At 36.6% G+C, this 18851-nt stretch overlaps 1 protein-coding gene across 1 annotated transcript in view; it reads right to left on the reverse strand.

The window, feature by feature from the left end:
• TEX11 (testis expressed 11) overlaps window positions 1-18851 on the reverse strand; it is a 374728-nt gene that overhangs the window by 241421 nt on the left and 114456 nt on the right. The window contains exon 9 of the mRNA XM_028482531.1: window positions 13593-13678. Coding sequence (XP_028338332.1) covers window positions 13593-13678 — 86 coding nt within the window. The remainder of the gene's footprint in view (window positions 1-13592; window positions 13679-18851) is intronic.

Consider the following 18851-nt stretch of genomic DNA (forward strand, 5'->3'; position numbering starts at 1 on the left):
GTTAACAGCTGATTTCTCAGCAGAAACTCTACAAGCCAGAAGGGAGTGGCACGATATATTTAAAGTGATGAAAGGGAAGAACCTACAAACAAGATTACTCTACCTTGCAATGATCTCATTAAGATTTGATGGAGAAATCAAAAGCTTTACAGACAAGCGAAAGCTAAGAGAATTCAGCACCACGAAACCAGCTCTACAACAAACGCTAAAGGAATGGCCCAGGAAGCACAGAGAGTCCCAGGCAGGATAAACCCAAGGAGAAACACACAGAGACACACAGTAATCAAATAGATAAAAACTAAAGACAAAGAAAAATTACTGAAAGCAAGAGGGAAAAATGACAAATAACATACAAGGGAACTCCCATAAAGTTAACAGCTGATTTCTCAGCAGAAACTCTACAAGCCAGAAGGGAGTGGCACGATATATTTAAAGTGATGAAAGGGAAGAACCTACAAACAAGATTACTCTACCTTGCAATGATCTCATTAAGATTTGATGGAGAAATCAAAAGCTTTACAGACAAGCGAAAGCTAAGAGAATTCAGCACCACGAAACCAGCTCTACAACAAACGCTAAAGGAATGTCTCTAAGTGGGAAACACAAGAGAAGAAAAGGACCTAAAAAACAAACCCAAAATAATTAAGAAAATGTCAATAGGAATATACATATTGATAACTGCCTTAAATGTCAATAGATTAAATGCTCCAACCAAAAGACACAGGCTCGCTGAATGGATACAAAATCAAGACCCATATATATGCTGTCTAAAAGAGACCCACTTCAGACCTAGGGACACATACAGACTGAAAGTGAGGGGATGGAAAAATATAGTCTATGCAAACGGAAATCAAAAGAAAGTTGGAGTAGCAATACTCATATCAGATAAAATGGAGTATAAAATAAAGTGTTACAATAGACAAGGAAGGGCACTACATAATGATCAAGGGATCAACCCAAGAAGAAGATATAATAATTATAAATATATATGCACCCAAGATAGGAGCACCTCAATACATAAGGCAACTGCTAACAGCTATAAAAGAGGAAATCGTCAGTAACACAATAATAGTGGGGGACTTTAACACCTCACTTACACCAATGGACAGATTAGCCAGACAGAAAATAAATAAGGAAACAGAAGCTTTAAATGACACAATAGACCAGATAGATTTAATTGATATTTATAGGACATACCAACCAAAAACAGCAGATTACCCTTTCTGCTCAAGTGCACACAAAGCATTCTCCAGGATAGATCACATCTTGGGTCACAAATCAAGCCTTGGTAAATTTAAGAAAACTGAAAGCATATCAAGCATTTTTCCTGACCACAATGCTATGAGATTAGAAATAAATTACAGGGGAAAAAAACGTAAAAAAACACAAACACATGGAGACTAAATGATATGTTACTAAATAACCAGGAGATCATTGAAGAAGTCAAAGAGGAAATCAAAACATACCTAGAGACAAATGACAATGAAAACACCATTATCCAAAACCTATGGGACGCAGCAAAAGCAGTTCGAAGACGGAAGTTTATAGCAATACAAGCCTACCTCAAGAAACAAGAAAAATCTAATATAAACAATCTAACCTTACACCTAAAAGAATTAGAGGAAGAAGAACAAAAAACCCCCAAAGTCAGCAGAAGGAAAGAAATCATAAAGATCAGAGCAGAAATAAATGAAATAGAAACAAATAAAATAGTAGCAAAGATCAATAAAACTAGAAGCTGGTTCTTTGAGAAGATAAACAAAATTGATAAACCTTTAGCCAGACTCATCAAGAAAGAAACAATAGCAAAGATCAATAAAACTAAAAGCTGGTTCTTTGAGAAGATAAACAAAATTGATAAACCTTTAGCCAGACTCATCAAGAAAAACAGGGAGAGGATTCAAATCAATAAAATTATAAATGAAAAAGGAGAAGTTACAACGGACCCCGCAGAAATACAAAGCATCATAAGAGACAACGACGTGCAACTCTATGCCAATAAAATGGACAGCCTGGAAGAAATGGACAAATTCATAGAAAGGTATAACCTGCCAAAGCTGAACCAGGAAGAAACAGAAAAGATGAACAGACCAATCACAAGTAATGAAATTGAAACTGTGATTAAAAATATCCAAATAGGGCTTCCCTGGTGGCGCAGTCGTTGAGAGTCCACCTGCCAATGCAGGGGACACGGGTTCGTGCCCCGGTCCAGGAAGATCCCACATGCCGCAGAGCGGCTGGGCCCATGAGCCATGGCCGCTGAGCCTGCGCGTCCGGAGCCTGTGCTCCACAATGGGAGAGGCCACAACAGTGAGAGGCCCATGTACCACACACACACAAAAAAAATATCCAAACAAACAAAAGCCCAGGGCCAGCTGGCTTCACAGGTGAATTCTATCAAATATTTAGAGAAGAGCTAACACCCATTCTTCTCAAACTCTTCCACAGAATTGCAGAGGAAGGAACTCCAAACTCATTCTATGAGGCCACCATCACCCTAATAACCAAAACCAGACAAAGATACTACAAAAAAAGAAAATTACTGATTAATATCACTGATAAAGATAGATGCAAAAATCCTCAAGAAAATACTAGCAAACAGAATCCAACTACACATTAAAAGGATCATACACCATGATCAAGTGGAATTTATCCCAGGGATGCAAGGTTTCTTCAGTATACGCAAATCAATCAATGTGATACACCATATTAACAAATTGAAGAATAAAAAGCCTATGATCATCTCAATAGATGCAGAAAAAGCTTTTGACAAAATTCAACACCCATTTATGATAAAAACTCTCCAGAAAGTGGGCATAGAGGGAACCTACCTCAACATAATAAAGGCCATATACAACAAACCCATAGCAAACATCATTCTCAATGGTGAAAATCTGAAAGCATTTCCTCTAAGATGAGGAAGAAGACAAGGATGTCCACTCTTGCCACTATTACTCAACACAGTTTTGGATATCCTAGCCACGGCAATCAGAGAAGGAAAAGAAATAAAATGAATCCAAATCAGAAAAGACGAAGTAAAACTGTTACTGCAGATGACATGATACTATACATAGAGAATCCTAAAGATGCCACCAGAAAACTCCTAGAGCTAATCAATGAATTTGGTAAAGTTGCAGGATACAAAATTAATGCACAGAAATCTCTGGCATTCATATACACTAACAACAAAAGATCAGAATGAGAAATTAAGGAAATAATCCCATTCACTACTGTAACAGAAAGAATAAAATACATAGGAATAAACCTACCTAAGGAGACAAAAGACCTATACTCACAAAACTATAAGACACTGATGAAAGAAATCAAAGATGACACAAACAGATGGAGAAATATACCATGTTCTTGGATTGGAAGAATCAATACTGTCAAAATGACTATTCTACCCAAAGCAATCTACAGATTCAATGCAATCCCTATCAAATTACTAATGGAATTTTTCACAGAACTAGAACAAAAAAATTCACAATTTGTATGGAAATGCAGAAGTCCCAGAATAGCCAATGCAATCTTAAGAAAGAAAAACGGAGCTGGAGGAATCGGGCTACTTGACTTCAAACTATACTACAAAGCTACAGTAATCAAATCAGCATGGTACTGGCACAAAAACAGAAATACAGATCAATGAAACAGGATAGAAAGCCCATAAATAAATCCACACACCAACGGTCAATTAATCTACAACAAACGAGGCAAGAATATACAATGGAGAAAAGACAGTCTCTTCAATAAGTGGTGCTTAAAGGAAAACATAGGAAGAACACTCTTTGACATAAATCACAACAAGATCTTTTTTGACCCACCTCCTAGAGTAATGGAAATAAAAACAAAAATAAACAAATGGGAACTAATGAATCTTAAACGCTTTTGCACAGCAAAGGAAACCATAAACAAGACAAAAAGACAACCCTCAGAATGGGAGAAAATATATGCAAACAAATCAACGGACAAAGGATTAAACTCCAAAATATATAAACAGCTCATGGAGCTCAAAATCAAAAAAAACAAACAACCCAATCAAAAAATGGGCTGAAGACCTAAACAGACATTTCTCCAAAGAAAACATACAGATGGCCAAGAGGCACAAGAAAAGATACTCAACATCACTAATTATTAAAGAAATGCAAATCAAAACTATGAGGTACCACCTCACACCAGTTAGAATCATCAGAAAATCTACAAACAACAAATGCTGGAGAGGGTGTGGAGAAAAGAGAATCCTCTTGCTTTGTTGATGGGAATGTAAACTGATACAGCCACTATGGAGAACAGTATGGAGGTTCCTTAAAAAACTAAATATAGAACTACCATATGACCCAGCAATCCCACTACCAGGCATATACCCATAGAAAACTATAATTTAAAAGGACACATGCACCCCAATATTCATTGCAGCACTATTTACAATAGCTAGGTCATGGAAGCAACCTAAATGCCCATCGACAGATGAATGGATAAAGAAGATGTGGTACATATATACAATGGAATATTACTCAGCCATAAAAAGGAATGAAATTGGGTCATTTGTAGAGACGGGGATGGATCTACAGACTGTCATACACAGTGAAGTAAGTCAGAAAAAGAAAAACAAATATCGTATATTAGCACATATATGTGGAATCTAGAAACACAGTATAGATGACCTGGTTTGCAAGGTAGAAATAGAGATACAGATGTAGAGAACACCAAGGGGGGAAAGCGGGAGGGGGGGTTGGTGGTGGTTGTATGAATTGGGAGATTGGGATTGACATATATACACTAATATGTATAAAACAGATAACTAATAAGAACCTGCTGTATAAAAATAAACAAATTAAATTTTAAAAATATTAACGTGAAATATGAATGGATTAAACAATACAATCAAATGGCAGGGATTTTCAGACTAAATTTAAAAACGAGATCCAACTGTATGCTGTTGATGAGAGACACACTTTAGATTCAAAGATACAAAGAGGATGAAAGTAAAGAAATGGAAGGGCTTCCCTGGTGGCGCAGTGGTTGAGAGTCCGCCTGCCGATGCAGGGGACATGGTTTTGTGCCCCGGTCTGGGAAGATCCCACGTGCCGTGGAGCGGCTAGGCCCACGAGCCATGGCTGCTGAGCCTGCGCGTCCAGAGCCTGTGCTCCACAACGGGAGAGGCCACAACAGTGAGAGGCCCACGTGCCGCAAAAAAAAGGGGGGGGGGACTTTCCTGGTGGTGCAGTGGTTGGGAATCAGCCTGCCAGTGCGAGGGACATGGGTTCGATCCCTGGTCCAGAAGGATCCCACATGCCGTGGAGCAACTGAGCCCGTGCGCCACAACTACTGAGCATGTGTTCTGGAGCCCACGAGCCATGACTACTGAGCCTGCATGCCACAACTACTGAAGCCCACATGCCTAGAGCCCATGCTCCGCAATGAGAAGCCACCACAATGAGAAGCCCGTGCACCACAGCAAGGATTGGCCCCCGCTCACCACAACTAGGGAAAACCTGCATGCAGCAACGGAGACCCAACACAGCCAAAAATAAATAAACAAATAAGTAAATTTATAAAAATAAAATTTTTTAAAAAAGGAATGGAAAAAGATATACCATGTAAATAACAACCATAAGAGCGCTACAGTAGCTATACTAATATCAGACAAAACAGACCTCAAAACAAAAGAAAATGTTACTAGAGATAAAGAAGGATATTTTGTAATGATAAAAAGGCTAATCCATCAGGAAGATATAACAATTATAAACATATATGGACCTAACAACAGAGCCCCAAAATACATGAAGCAAAAATCAACAAAACTGAATGGAGAGGTACATAATTAAACAATGATAGTTGAGGATGTCAGTGTCCCACTTTCAATAATGCTTATTACAACTAGGCAGAGCATCAAAAAGGATACAGAAGATTTGAACAACACTATAAACTTTCTAACCTAACAGACAACTACACCACACTGCACCAGATAATAGAAGACTACACATTCTTCTAGAATGGAACATATTCTAGGCCTTAAAAAGCCTCAGTTGACTTAACAGGATTGAAATCATACAAAATATGTTCTCTCCCTACAAGGAAATAAACTAGAAGTCAAGAACAAAAGGAAGTTATTGGAAATTAAACAACACACTCCTAAATAACCAACAGGTCAAAGAATAAATCACAAGGGAAATTAGAAAATACCTTGAGCTGAATGAAAAGGAAAACAAAACACACCAAAACTTATCAGATGGAACTAAAGCAATGGTTAGGGGAAATATCCTAGCCATAAACAGCAATATTAAAAAAGATCTCAACCTTCCATCTTAGGGGGAAAAAAAAGCCAGCACTCTAAACCTAAAGCAAGCACAGAGGGAAAAAGTCATAAAGATTACAGTGGAAATAAATGGAATAGAATACTTAAAAAACAATAGAGAAAATCATGAAAACCAAAAATTGGTGCTTTGAAAAGATCCAACAAATTGACAAAACTTTAGCTAGCTAGACTAACCAAGAAGAGAAAAGACTCAAACTACTAAAATCAGGAATCAAATAGGGGTGACATCACTACCGACCTCTGGAGAAAAACTATTCATATCTAGTGCCTCAGCTATGTCCCCTTGTATAAATCTCTTAATCTCTCCAAATTTCCATTTCCTTATCTGTACAAGATGAAGTTGATCATTATCATTTTTTAAACTCTAAGCAGATGAATCATTTTTTTCAAACAAAATCTTAAAAGGACATACTACATAGGAAACTGATTAAAGCCTAATTTCTCTGAAGCAAGATGGAGATCTTGGAGAAGTGTGAATAAGCCTCCTCCTCTTAAAGGAGATTCTGAAGCTCTTCTGGAAGAACCTAAGGGTACCACAGAACACAGTTTCTTAATTTCTGAACTAGATGATCTGTAAGGGTTCTCACAGCTATAAAGTGTTATCTACAGTAAATTATCTTATTAAAATTGCTACTATACAATTTGTTATATTTCCACAAGATGGTGCTAATACATTCCATTTTCCATTAAAACATGTCTTCTATATGATCATTTTTACAGTTAATAATTTTATCACAGTCTATGATCATATAATACCCTTAACTTTTCAAAGTACTATTGTATTACTTATGCTCTCTTCATTACAAGCCACCTACACAAATAATGTTGCACTAATTTTTCAGATGACTATATCACAGCACATAGTAGTTAGGTGAATCACCCAAGGTCACAGAGTTGATTAGTAACAGATTTTTCTCTGTGCTCTTTCCCTAGATCACACTGCCTGATTACAGATAATATTGTCAAAATCTCAAGGTCTCAGGCTGAGACAGAAACAAAAATAAAGCAATGACTATTAAGTAGCATTAAAACTGATACAAACTTCCCTTGGGCTCATGTATTGAACCGTTAATATTTGTGCATATAAATACATTTATGTATATTTCCTTTGTTGTTTCCCTTCTTATTAGAAGACCTCTGGTGTCACATATTCCTATACAACCACAGTAAAGGTTAAATACTGATAAATAAAAATATCTCATTAACACTGTCCTTATTGTAAACATAATAACTATTTTTTAAAACCATTATAGAAATTACATAATCTGGGTTTACTAACTCTAAGCACTATAAATTTAGAAACTAACACTATAATTTTTGTTAAATTCTCCTCTTTCGATTCCATAAGAGATACAAAAAGTTTTATAGAACAGGAAAGAGACACACTTCTCTTCCCACTTGAGGATACTACATCTAACATAAAAACTATCCCCGGGCTTCCCTGGTGGCGCAGTGGTTGAGAGTCCGCCTGCCGATGCAAGGGACGCAGGTTCGTGCCCCGGTCCGGGAGGATCCCACATGCCGTGGAGCGGCTGGGCCCGTGAGCCATGGCTGCTGAGCCTGCGCGTCCAGAGCCTGGGCTCTGCAACGGGAGAGGCCACAGCAGTGAGAGGCCCGTGTACCGAAAAAAAAAAATAAATAAAATAAATAAAAAATAAACTATCCCCAATTACTAGGAAACAACTCACATTAGTTGCCAACTAAGACAGGCTTTAGATTCGTTTCAGACAAATTTAAAATGGTGTTATAAAAGGAGCTAAAAAATTACTCCTCCTCTAACATACTACTTACCTAATTATTTATTCACATCCAAAAATCTAGCAACATTAAGTTTAGGTTCTGTGTGTGTGTGTGTGTGTGTGTGTGTGTGTGTGTGTGTGTGTGTGTTTAAGAAAATACTAAATGAGACCTTATGGTCTCAGAAGGATGCTAAAGAAATCATGCTTTCTTTGGATGCTGAGAGGAGAAAAGCAACCCAGGCCTCTCACACAAGGAGCTGAGAAATATTCTCATTTTTGGTAACCTACAAAGGCCTCTCCTCTTCAGAAATTTATAAGGACTTAGTCTCTGACGTGTAGGTTAAGGCAGTAGGGTCATTTAAATTTCAGTTATTAAGATCAATATTAGGTAATATTTTACAAAACACTTCCAGGGTTTTATCCAATTCTTCAGGATTCTATCCAATTCAAATGTTTTCTGTCATTTTCCCAATTTATCTCACTGTCTCTACTACAACAAGAGGTCACCAATTAGGAATTTTCCTGTGTATAGTCTTGGGCTCAGTTTCATTTCACTAACCTTCTTTATTTACTGTCCATTTTGAAAGAACTCAACTCCTTAAATCTTCCAAATACATGTCAAGGATTCTCACGTTTTCTTTGTCATTTAATATATTAAAGAGTTTTTTTAAACTATTTTTGAAAAAACATAAAAAGAACAAAGTAAAATGTTAATACTGAGCATTTATGAGTGTGGGATTACAGGGGACTTTTACTTTCCATATTACTTTTTCTGTGACATTTAAATTTTTATAATTAGCACATATAACTTCTTTAATCAGCAAAGAAGTTTTTAAAAATAATTCTATTTATTTATTTATTTTTAATTTGGCCACTCAACGTGGCATGTGGGATCTCAGTTCCTGACCAGGGATCGACCCCACGCCCACTGCGCTGGAAGTGCGGAGTCTTAACCACTGGACCACCAGGGAAGTCCCCAATCAGCAAAGAAGTTTTAAACATTATTTTTACTATATCCATGGTTATTACCCTTTCATTTTGATTCTGCTCTCCCAAATTTAATTTGCCGTAATTAGAAAATAGGTCTTACAGCAAAAGGGGAAAAGTAAGCCTCCCCAAGTGTTTACCAGCCAGTAGCTCCAAGGAACACAGTTGAGTGAATTAGAAAGAACTACTAGAAATCAAGGAAAAATCATCCTTGATAAAGAATATGATTAAGGTGGGACTTCCTGGTGGTGCAGTGCTTAAGAATCCGCCTGCCAACGCAGGGGACACGGGTTTGAGCCCTGGTCCAGGAATATCCTACATGCCATGGAGCAACTAAGCCCGTGTGCCACAACTACTGAGCCTGCATGCCACAACTACTGAAGCTCGTGTGCCACAACTACTGAAGCTCATGTGCCTAGAGCCCGTGCTCCACAACAAAAGAAGCCAGTGCAATGAGAAGCCTACACACTGCAAGGAAGAGTAGTCCCCGCTCACCGCAACTAGAGAAAGCCCACGTGCAGCAATGAAGACCCAACATAGCCATAAATAAATAAATAAATAAATAAAATGAATTTTTTAAAATAAATTAAAAATAAATTCTATCATGTTAAAAAAATGAATATGACTAAGATATGGGGATTAGGACATTTTTCTCCCAGGGGAAAAAATATGCAAAGTCTTTGCAGTAAATCAGTGTAATTCCAAAGCCTTTTGAGTTGGACTCATTTCTATTGTTTGGTTTACAGTACTTCTTGTAGAATGCTAATTAGTTAGAGCGCAATTTCTGTAAACCTTTTCTAAAAAGGCAAGTTCAGCAAAATATATGTCCAAATTGTTAGATAGGACTTTAAAAGACTAAACACTAATTTTAAATTCTACCAGGGCAACTGAGAGGCCACTAACAAATCCCCTAGAGTGCAGAAGAAAGTTCTATATCAACAGTCTCTTCCCACCTACTTATTCTTGCCTCTGCCAGGAGCAGACAGAGGAGCTCAGTAGAGCAAGAATTACAAAAGGGGAGAAAAAGAAAAACTGTACTTTATTAAACAAGAAAACCTCTTAAACATATTTCCAAAGCTCGTTTCAAAGATCTGAAATTTTATATTCTATCGAGTCCTAACTGAATTTGTCATTTGAATACACTGAGGCAGGTATCTTGACGCCAACAGTAAAGTAAGTTTAAGGAGTCCCAATTTCATTCAGAATTATAGCAGCCTTTCTTAATCTGTGGCATCTCTAATAAGGGGACATAATCAAAAAAGTGTGTCAGAGGGACTTCCCTGGTGGCGCAATGGTCAATGCAGGGGACACGGGTTCGATCCCCGGTCCAGGAAGATCCCACATGCCGTGGAGTAACTAAGCCCGTGAGCCACAACTACTGAGCCTGTGCTCTAGAGCCCACAAGCCACAACTACTGAGCCTGCGTGCCACAACTACTGAAGCCTGCGCGCCTAGAGCCCGTGCTCTGCAACAAGAGAAGCCACCATGATGAGAAGCCTGCACACCGCAACGAAGAGTAGCCCCCGCTGGCCGCAACTAAAGAAAGCCTGCATGCAGCAATGAAGACCCAAAGCAGCCAAAAATAAATAATTTTTTTAAAAATCCCCCCCCAAAAATGTGGCAGAAATCAAGGAAAGCAGCAGCTGTTTATGAAGTTTTCTTAGCAAAAGAAAAGGCAAGAGGGAGACAAAAACTGACCAAGGTGCTAAACTGAGATCTGTTACAAGAACTGAGGGAAAGAAAAGAGCTTTATAAGCAATACCCACTACCACCCTTAATGTTCTAGGCTTCTACTTCAACAAAATTCTAATATACTACAGCAATTTTGGTATCTTATCACTTGTGAAAAAATGAGGGGTTTTCCTTTTAGACTGAATGGGTATTTCCAAATTGTATATAACCTCTAACTTAAGGTATCCACTGTTCTCAAAAGAGTTAAGCCTGTAGAAAGTACACTCACCTTCCATGCCCTTCTAATACAAAACCTACAGTGAAAGATGCTTAATTAGCAGCTATTCATTCCTGCCTGTATCACCAACTGCTCCCAATAGTTTTCTCAACACACAGATAATTAAAGCACAAAGAAGAATCGCCCCAAAGAATGGCAGTATATGATAAAAAGATGTGGGTGTCTGTCTTTATAATATTTTTACCTGGGAAGTCAACAAGTAATCTGCATTTGATTTCACTGTGATAAATTTTAGAATATACTAGTGAAGCAGCCACATTAGTGCCCATTTGCGGTAAATAGCAAACACATCACCTAGCAATAGCAGCAGCTACTGCCATATATTGAGCAGTTTCTATTTCCCAAGCATGTTACTAAACACTCTACAATATATGCATCATCGTATTTAATCTCTAGAATAATTCTAAAAAGTAGGTATCACAATGTTGATAATTATTTTTGCCTCTTTTTAAATACATTAAAATATAATCCTTTTCAAGGCATTTGACAATACTTCACTAAGTTATTTTTATATCCCCAAAAGATGTAGAAAAATAATCTGGCAGAAAGATTAAAATAATATATAATAACTAGGGCTAGAATTCAAGTACTTCCTGTTTTCCCCAATCTCATTCTAGTGACAAGAATACAAAGAGTCAAAAATATAGTGGTGTTCTATAAATTTGTTATTATCTAAATATGACTGTGGGTCAAATAATGTTCCTAATACAGACACTAAACAGAGAGTAAAAATCTGATATAGTTAGCTTATGATATAAATATCAGTCATGCTCTATCACTGTCATATTTTCCTTCTGTAAGGTTTTCTAAAAATGATGATGACAGATACGAGGTCAACAATCCATGGCATATACGATAATAACCTACATTTATGCCACTTCAAGCCTCAGCCTACTCTTATAAGCAGTTGCTAGAGAGCATTCATGTTTATGTTCATTCTGGCATAAACTACAGGCTCACCTCCATAGTCTTAAGCTTCCAGAAGCCATCCATGGCACCACAGCATCCTTTTTTTCTTTTTTTGTCCTTCCCATTCCTGTCTCCTTGGCATACTAATCTTTTGATAGGTTGATGCCATAACCTTTGTGATTGCTGCTCCCCCAAATACTGCCAAATCCTGGAATAGAACTCACTCATTCACTTTATAAAAAGGCTGTTCATTTGAAGGAAACTTGTTGTAAACCTATGCTAAACTAGCTAGCACCTTTGGTATATTTTTAATAATTCAATTGATAAATGTGATTTATAATAAACATTTCAGGTATATTCCACTTGTATGAAGCATTCTAAATTGAGACAAGTATATCTCTTATAACTGCATAAGCCTGCTCTGTCAGGCATAGTTTTTTACAGAGTTTGATCAATCTCTGGGCTCTAAAAAGCCTTTTACATGAACAAGTTATTTGCATAAATATTTTATTAGAGATATATGCCTATGAGTACTATAATCTTAATGACCATATTTCTATTTATTTCATTAATGGTAAATGTAATTTTCACAATAGTTAGACTAATCAAGAGAATATCTCCAAATAACTAGAACTAACCCCATACTCAGAGAAGGGAAACATTTAGGAATTCATTTGCTATATTTTACTCCATAATCCCCTGATATTCAAAGAACTTGGGACTTCCCTGGTGGCGCAGTGGTTAAGAATCCACCTGCCAATTCAGGGGACACAGGTTCGAGCCCTGGTCCGGGAAGTTCCCACATGCCACAGAGCAACTAAGCCCATGCGCCACAACTACTGAGCCTGCACTCTAGAGCCCGCGAGCCATAACTACTAAAGCCCGCACACCTAGAGCCCGTGCTCTGCAACAAGAGAAGCCACTGCAATGAGAAGCCCGCACACTGCAAAGAAGAGTAGCCCCCACTCGCCGCAACTAGAGAAAGTCCATGCTCAGCAACAAAGACCCAACACAGCCAAAAATTAATTAATTAATTAAAAAGGAAAAGAAAATTCAAAGCACTTTATGTGACATCTCCAGAAAAACAGATTTTTCACAGAAATTCACTAGCAATTGCTGAGTATCTACTATTATGTCACAACCTGTACTGGGCATAGGTATTCAGTGAAACACAGGATTCTTGCATACAGTTGCTATATTTTTGCACTATTCCCTGATATTTCCAGATTCAACACAACAGTACAAATCTTAGTGTAGTTCTAAGCATATAGTAAGTGCTTAATATATACTTACTTGACTGATATTAAAATACCAAGATTCTCTTAAGACTAATAATTTTAGGTGATCCTACTATTTACCCACCTGCCCTTATACTCCAGGGTTAGCAGACAGCAATACATACCAAAGCAAAAAATAAGGATTTCCATATTCTTGATGAAGATACAAAGGAGGAATGGAGGGAGAACATGCTTTTATGTTATTAAGAATAGATACTTTTTCTATCAACTGGCAACATATAAGAATAATAAACAATACATGTTAAAGGAGTAAATAAATTTAGCATGTTGACTTTTGAAATCAGAAAATGTTTAAACTGCCAAAGTACCCTATAGTAAGTATTAACTGAACTCTATGATAATAATCATTAATTTATATTATTTTTTTATATTACCTGAGCCAGAAAGAACTTTCTTCATATTTATTCTGCTTGTAGGTTTCTACTCCAAAGCTATAACAGAGAATATGAAGATATCCAGTCTACAATATTAAAAAAAAAACAACACGATATGTCAGATTCATGATTCTCTTAACGTTAAAAAAATCTATAGCATTTCAGAGCCTTTAAGACATACTTAGTGTTCTGTACATCAAAATAACCCACTCATCCTTATCAAAACCTCTCAATTTATATAAAGAGGAGCTAAAAAATATTCAGGGTGTGGCATTAGTTACCTATGGAAAGGTAATACAATACATTACTAATAGAACTTGAAAGGTCCTTTGTAACAGGAAATGGGAAAACTAATCATTGCCCAGCAAAAGAGCAGGCTAACATGCCTCTGTAGGTTGCCAGATTCAGTAAACGGCATTAGAAAAGAGTATATTCAAAGAAAACAAAATCACCACTGAGGGGGACAAAAAATGAATGAATACCTTTCAAAATTAAGACAACTTTAAAAAACGTGAAATGTGTCCAAAGCACTATCTAGTCATAAGACTTATTTAGAAATAGTTAATTTAATGGCTCTCTTGATAACAACAAAAATTTTCTTTACATAAATTACCACTGAGATGAAAGTAGGAACAAGTATGTGAATGATGCCATAGGAAAATACTCTTACAGATTAATCAGCATCTCAGTCGCTGTGTCAATGTCATATCGTACAGAATTTTCATTCATCAGAACACTGGGAAATGGCAAAAAAGAAAAAAACTTAATTCTAATAATTTACCCAAATATCCCCTCACTATTTACAGAAACAATCTATCCAGAATCTGATTATATCCATATAAAGGAGTCTTTTATAAGTTTAACCTGAGTAAGACTACAGAAGCAGATCCTCAATTAAGAATCCAAGATGTGAGGGAAGTTATTCATAAGTAATGTGTAAAGAGCTGTCTTGCTTCAAAAAAGTTTCCCTTTGAATTACAGTACAGTACATTCAGAAAGCAGAAGTTCAATATGCATGCCTGAGCACATCAGACCTACTGTATATTTGAATCTAAAATAAAGAACAGTCTTGGTAACGTGGGTCTGGCAAGAATCCAGAAGTATTTAAATGCATTCTCGACATTTCAGCAGAAAAAGCTTAACTCATTACATGCCCCAGATCCCATAGGTTCACACAGGGCTACACCAGTTATGTAGCTATACTGGAATAATGCAGCTTATACCCACTTGCTGCAGAGAGGCTTGCAACTAACTTACACAGAGAAAAATGGAAAGTAAAACTTTTGATGAACATTTAAATGTACTGAGTCTTTATTCAATTTCCTCAGTGTTTTTTTTTTCTTCCCTCACAATCCCTTCAAGTGTACTTACATTAAATACTACTTCCTAGGGGAGAAAAGAATACAAAACAATAAACTTATAAGACCAAAGCTACAAAATACTAAGATATCTGTCAAGAGACCTGCAGCATATTTTCAATGTAATGACTGAAAAAAAATCTTTTAACTACCAGTACTGCTCCATTCACTCATTCATTTATACATTCAATGATAAATATTTACTAAGCATGTCTTATCTGTTAGGCACTATTTTAGGCCTTAGAGACATATCAGTGAACAAAGCAGACAAAAATCTCTGTCCTCATGAAACATTTCTAATGGGGTATTTAGTACTAAGATTTATACAAATATCTCTTTAAAAAATACGTTCCTGGCCTTCCATGGAGTGGTAACATCTCATTTTGCAAATAATACACAGTGGCAAAAAAACACAAAGAAGGTAGATCTGTAAGTCTGTCGTATATTGGTCATATAGAAACGGACTTATGGGACCAGAACTCATGGAATCTCTAGAAACTCCAGCCACTGCTTCATCTACTGGCCCAGAAATAAAAGATCCAACCGAATACCTAATTTACAATGCCCCAATGAGACTATATAGATGATCTTTAAAACTCAGTTAGATACTGCAGCTAAAAATGAGTTTGATCACTAACTTTTGAGTTCAGTATGAGGCCTTTTAAAAAAATATTTATTTATTTATTTGGCTGTGCTGGGTCTTAGCTGCAGCACGCGGGATCTTCATTGAGGTGTGCAGGACCTTTAGTTACGGCATGTGGGATCTTTTAGTTGCGGCATGCGGGCTCTTAGTCGTGGCATGAGGGATCTATTGATAGTTCCCTGACCAGGGAATGAACCCATGCCCGCTGCATTGGGAGCACAGAATCTTAACCACTGGACCACCAGGGAAGTCCCCTTTTTATTTTTAATTAACTAATTTCATTTTCTGTGAATTACTTTATAAATTAGGTTCTTAAAATTCAGAAAAAGCAAACCTATTATTTTTAGTTCCAAGTTCCAAGCTATTTTTCTTTGTGATTTTGTTGTCTTTTAAACATTTATAGATCATGTATTTTTACATTTTGTTCAATTATAATTGTGTAACAATAATTGAATGATAACTGCCTGCCTTTCTTCCTTAATGGCTTTAAGACGTTTACCTTCCAACCCCTCCCTTACTCAGCTTTCTCTAATCCTCAGATGTCTCAGTAATAATAAACAATAGGTCATTAGTTATTTCTCCTGGTGCTCTAAGATACAATTTTCCAAACACTTTATTTCTCTGCCTCTAAACAATACAGCACTACCTTCTGCCATCATGTCAACATCTTAAGTAATTCCTAATCTAGTTTTGGGATACAGGAAGGATGTCTCAGAAAAAAGAGAGTTGGCTTATTTAATTCATTAATTCTTTTTAAGTGAATAACACTACAGTTAGCTCCTCTCCAACCTTTATCCAATCATTTCCTCTCATTATAAGATTTCTTGCCCTGGATTTTCAGGTCTTGTCTAAACCTTAAGCCCATCAAAAGCACACTAAATAATTTCATTGACCTTCAGAATGAAAATCATGAGTTTTCTAACAGTATAGTTTTATCAATCACCTTCTAAACAAAATACAAACTCTTAACTCTGAACTTCAAGGTCCTTTACTGGTAGCCGCATCCTGACGAAGGCATAGTTAATAATTACTTTTCTGTTACATATCTGTGATCCTCTAATTCAGTCCTTTCCCCTCTCTTTACATTTGCTTTTCCCTTTATCAGCTCTAACTCTGGGCAAGATACCAAAAGTTTTCTTTCCCTAAACACCAGCTATGAGTCTCCTTTCATATCTTTCAATATGCAATTCAATGTCCATTTACTCTACAAAGCATATTAAAGAAAGGTGTCTGTCCTCCAGTAATTTTTTTTTCTTTTTCAATTTTTATTGGAGTATAGTTGATTTACAATGTTGTGTTAGTCGCAGGTGTACAGCAAAGTGAATCAGTTGTACATATACATATATCCACTCTTTTTTAGATTCTTTTCCCATATAGGTCATTACAGACTATTGTGTCCTCTAGTAATCTGTAATGTGAAATAGATAGCAACAGAGCTAGAGACAAAAGAAAGAGATGGTAAAAACATGCAAATGCAAACAATCCAAGAAACTTTACAGATGAAATTATTAGAATTAATAAAAGAGTTCAGAGAAGTTGCTGGATATTAAATAAACATTTAAAAGCAACTGCATTCTTATACACCAATGACAAACAAAAATGTAAACTCCAAGATATCACTTATGACAGCAAGTTGACTGAAATATCTTTATACAGAAAATTACAAAACTATGTTGAAATACATTAAAGAAGACTATATAAATTAGGACATATCACATTCATTGATAACAAGACTCAACATTATAAAGACAGTGATGCTCTCCAAATTAATTATAAATCAAATGCCATTTCAATCAAAATTTCAACAGTTTTTCACTAAACTTGACAAGCTGACTCTATAAGGAGTATGGAAGAGTAAAAGGCCCAGAACAGCTAAAACAACATTGAAGAAGAATAAAGTAAAAGGACTTATGCTATCAAGACTATACTGAGTTAAATAATGCCCTCCTCCCAAAATTCATGTCCATCTGGAACGAGTGAACTTTACCTTATTTGGAAATAGGGTCTTTGCAGTGTAATCAAGGTGAGGTAATACTAGATTAGGGTGCATCCTAAATCCATCATGACTGTCCTTATTAAAACAGAACTCAAAAATAATACAGATAAAATGTAATTCTAAAAATGTTCATCTAACCCACAGGAAGGTGGGAAAAAGTAAACAGGAAACAAAAAGCAGAGAAAAAAAACAAAAAAGCCCGCATCACATTCCTGTTAAAGATGTCAGATTGAGCACACACAACTACCTCTGCTCTCTCCTAACACCCCAGTAAAATGATAGTAAAAGAACAAAAGTTTTTAATTGTGGTAGAAAGCATGTAACGAAATGTACCATCTTAACCATTTTTAAGTGTACAATTTAGCAGTGTTAACTATATTCATATTGTTGTGCAACAGATCTCCAGAACTTTTTCATCTTGCAAAACTGAAACTCTTTACCCATTGAACAATAACCCTTCATTTGCCCCTCCCTAAACCCCTGGCAATCACCATTCTACTTTCTGTTTCTGTGAGTTTTGACTACTTTTATATACCTCGTATAAGGGAAATCATAAAATATTTGGCTTTTTGTGACTGACTTATTTCATTTAGTATAGCATTCTCAAGGCTCACCCATGTTGTAGCAGTCGACAGGATTTCTTTCAAGACTGAATAATATTTCACTGTATGTGTATACTACCTTTCTTCTTTAATCCATTCATTTGTCAATGGACATTTGTGTTGCTTTCACCTCTTAACTACTGTGAATAATGCTGTAATGAACATGGGTGTGCAAATATTTCTTCAAGAACCTGCTTTCATTTCTTTTGGACATATACCCAGAATGGGATTGCTGTATTATACACTAATTCTATTTTTAAATTTTCTGAGGAACTGTCATACTGTTTTCCATAACGTCTACATCATTTTACATTCTCAGCAAGTGTATGAGGGTTCCAATTGCTCCACATCCTCATCACCACCTGTTATTTTGTTGTTTCGGCCATCCTAATGTGTGTGAAGCAATATCTCATTGTGGGCACTTCCCTAGTGGTCTACTGGGTAAGATTCCACACTCCCAATGCAGGGGGCCCAGGTTCAATCCCTGGTCGGGGAACTAGATCCCGCACGCATGCCGCAACTAAGACGTCCGTGTGCCGCAACTAAGACCCGGCACTGCCAAAATAAATAAATAGATAAAGGCTGACTGCAACTTAGAGTAAAGGAGACAAAGAACACAGTCTTAAAAAAATAGTTTAGAAAAGTCACTAAACAAACAAT

Source organism: Physeter macrocephalus, chromosome 21 (assembly GCF_002837175.3).
Source record: "Physeter macrocephalus isolate SW-GA chromosome 21, ASM283717v5, whole genome shotgun sequence".
Taxonomy (NCBI): Eukaryota; Metazoa; Chordata; class Mammalia; order Artiodactyla; family Physeteridae; genus Physeter; species Physeter macrocephalus.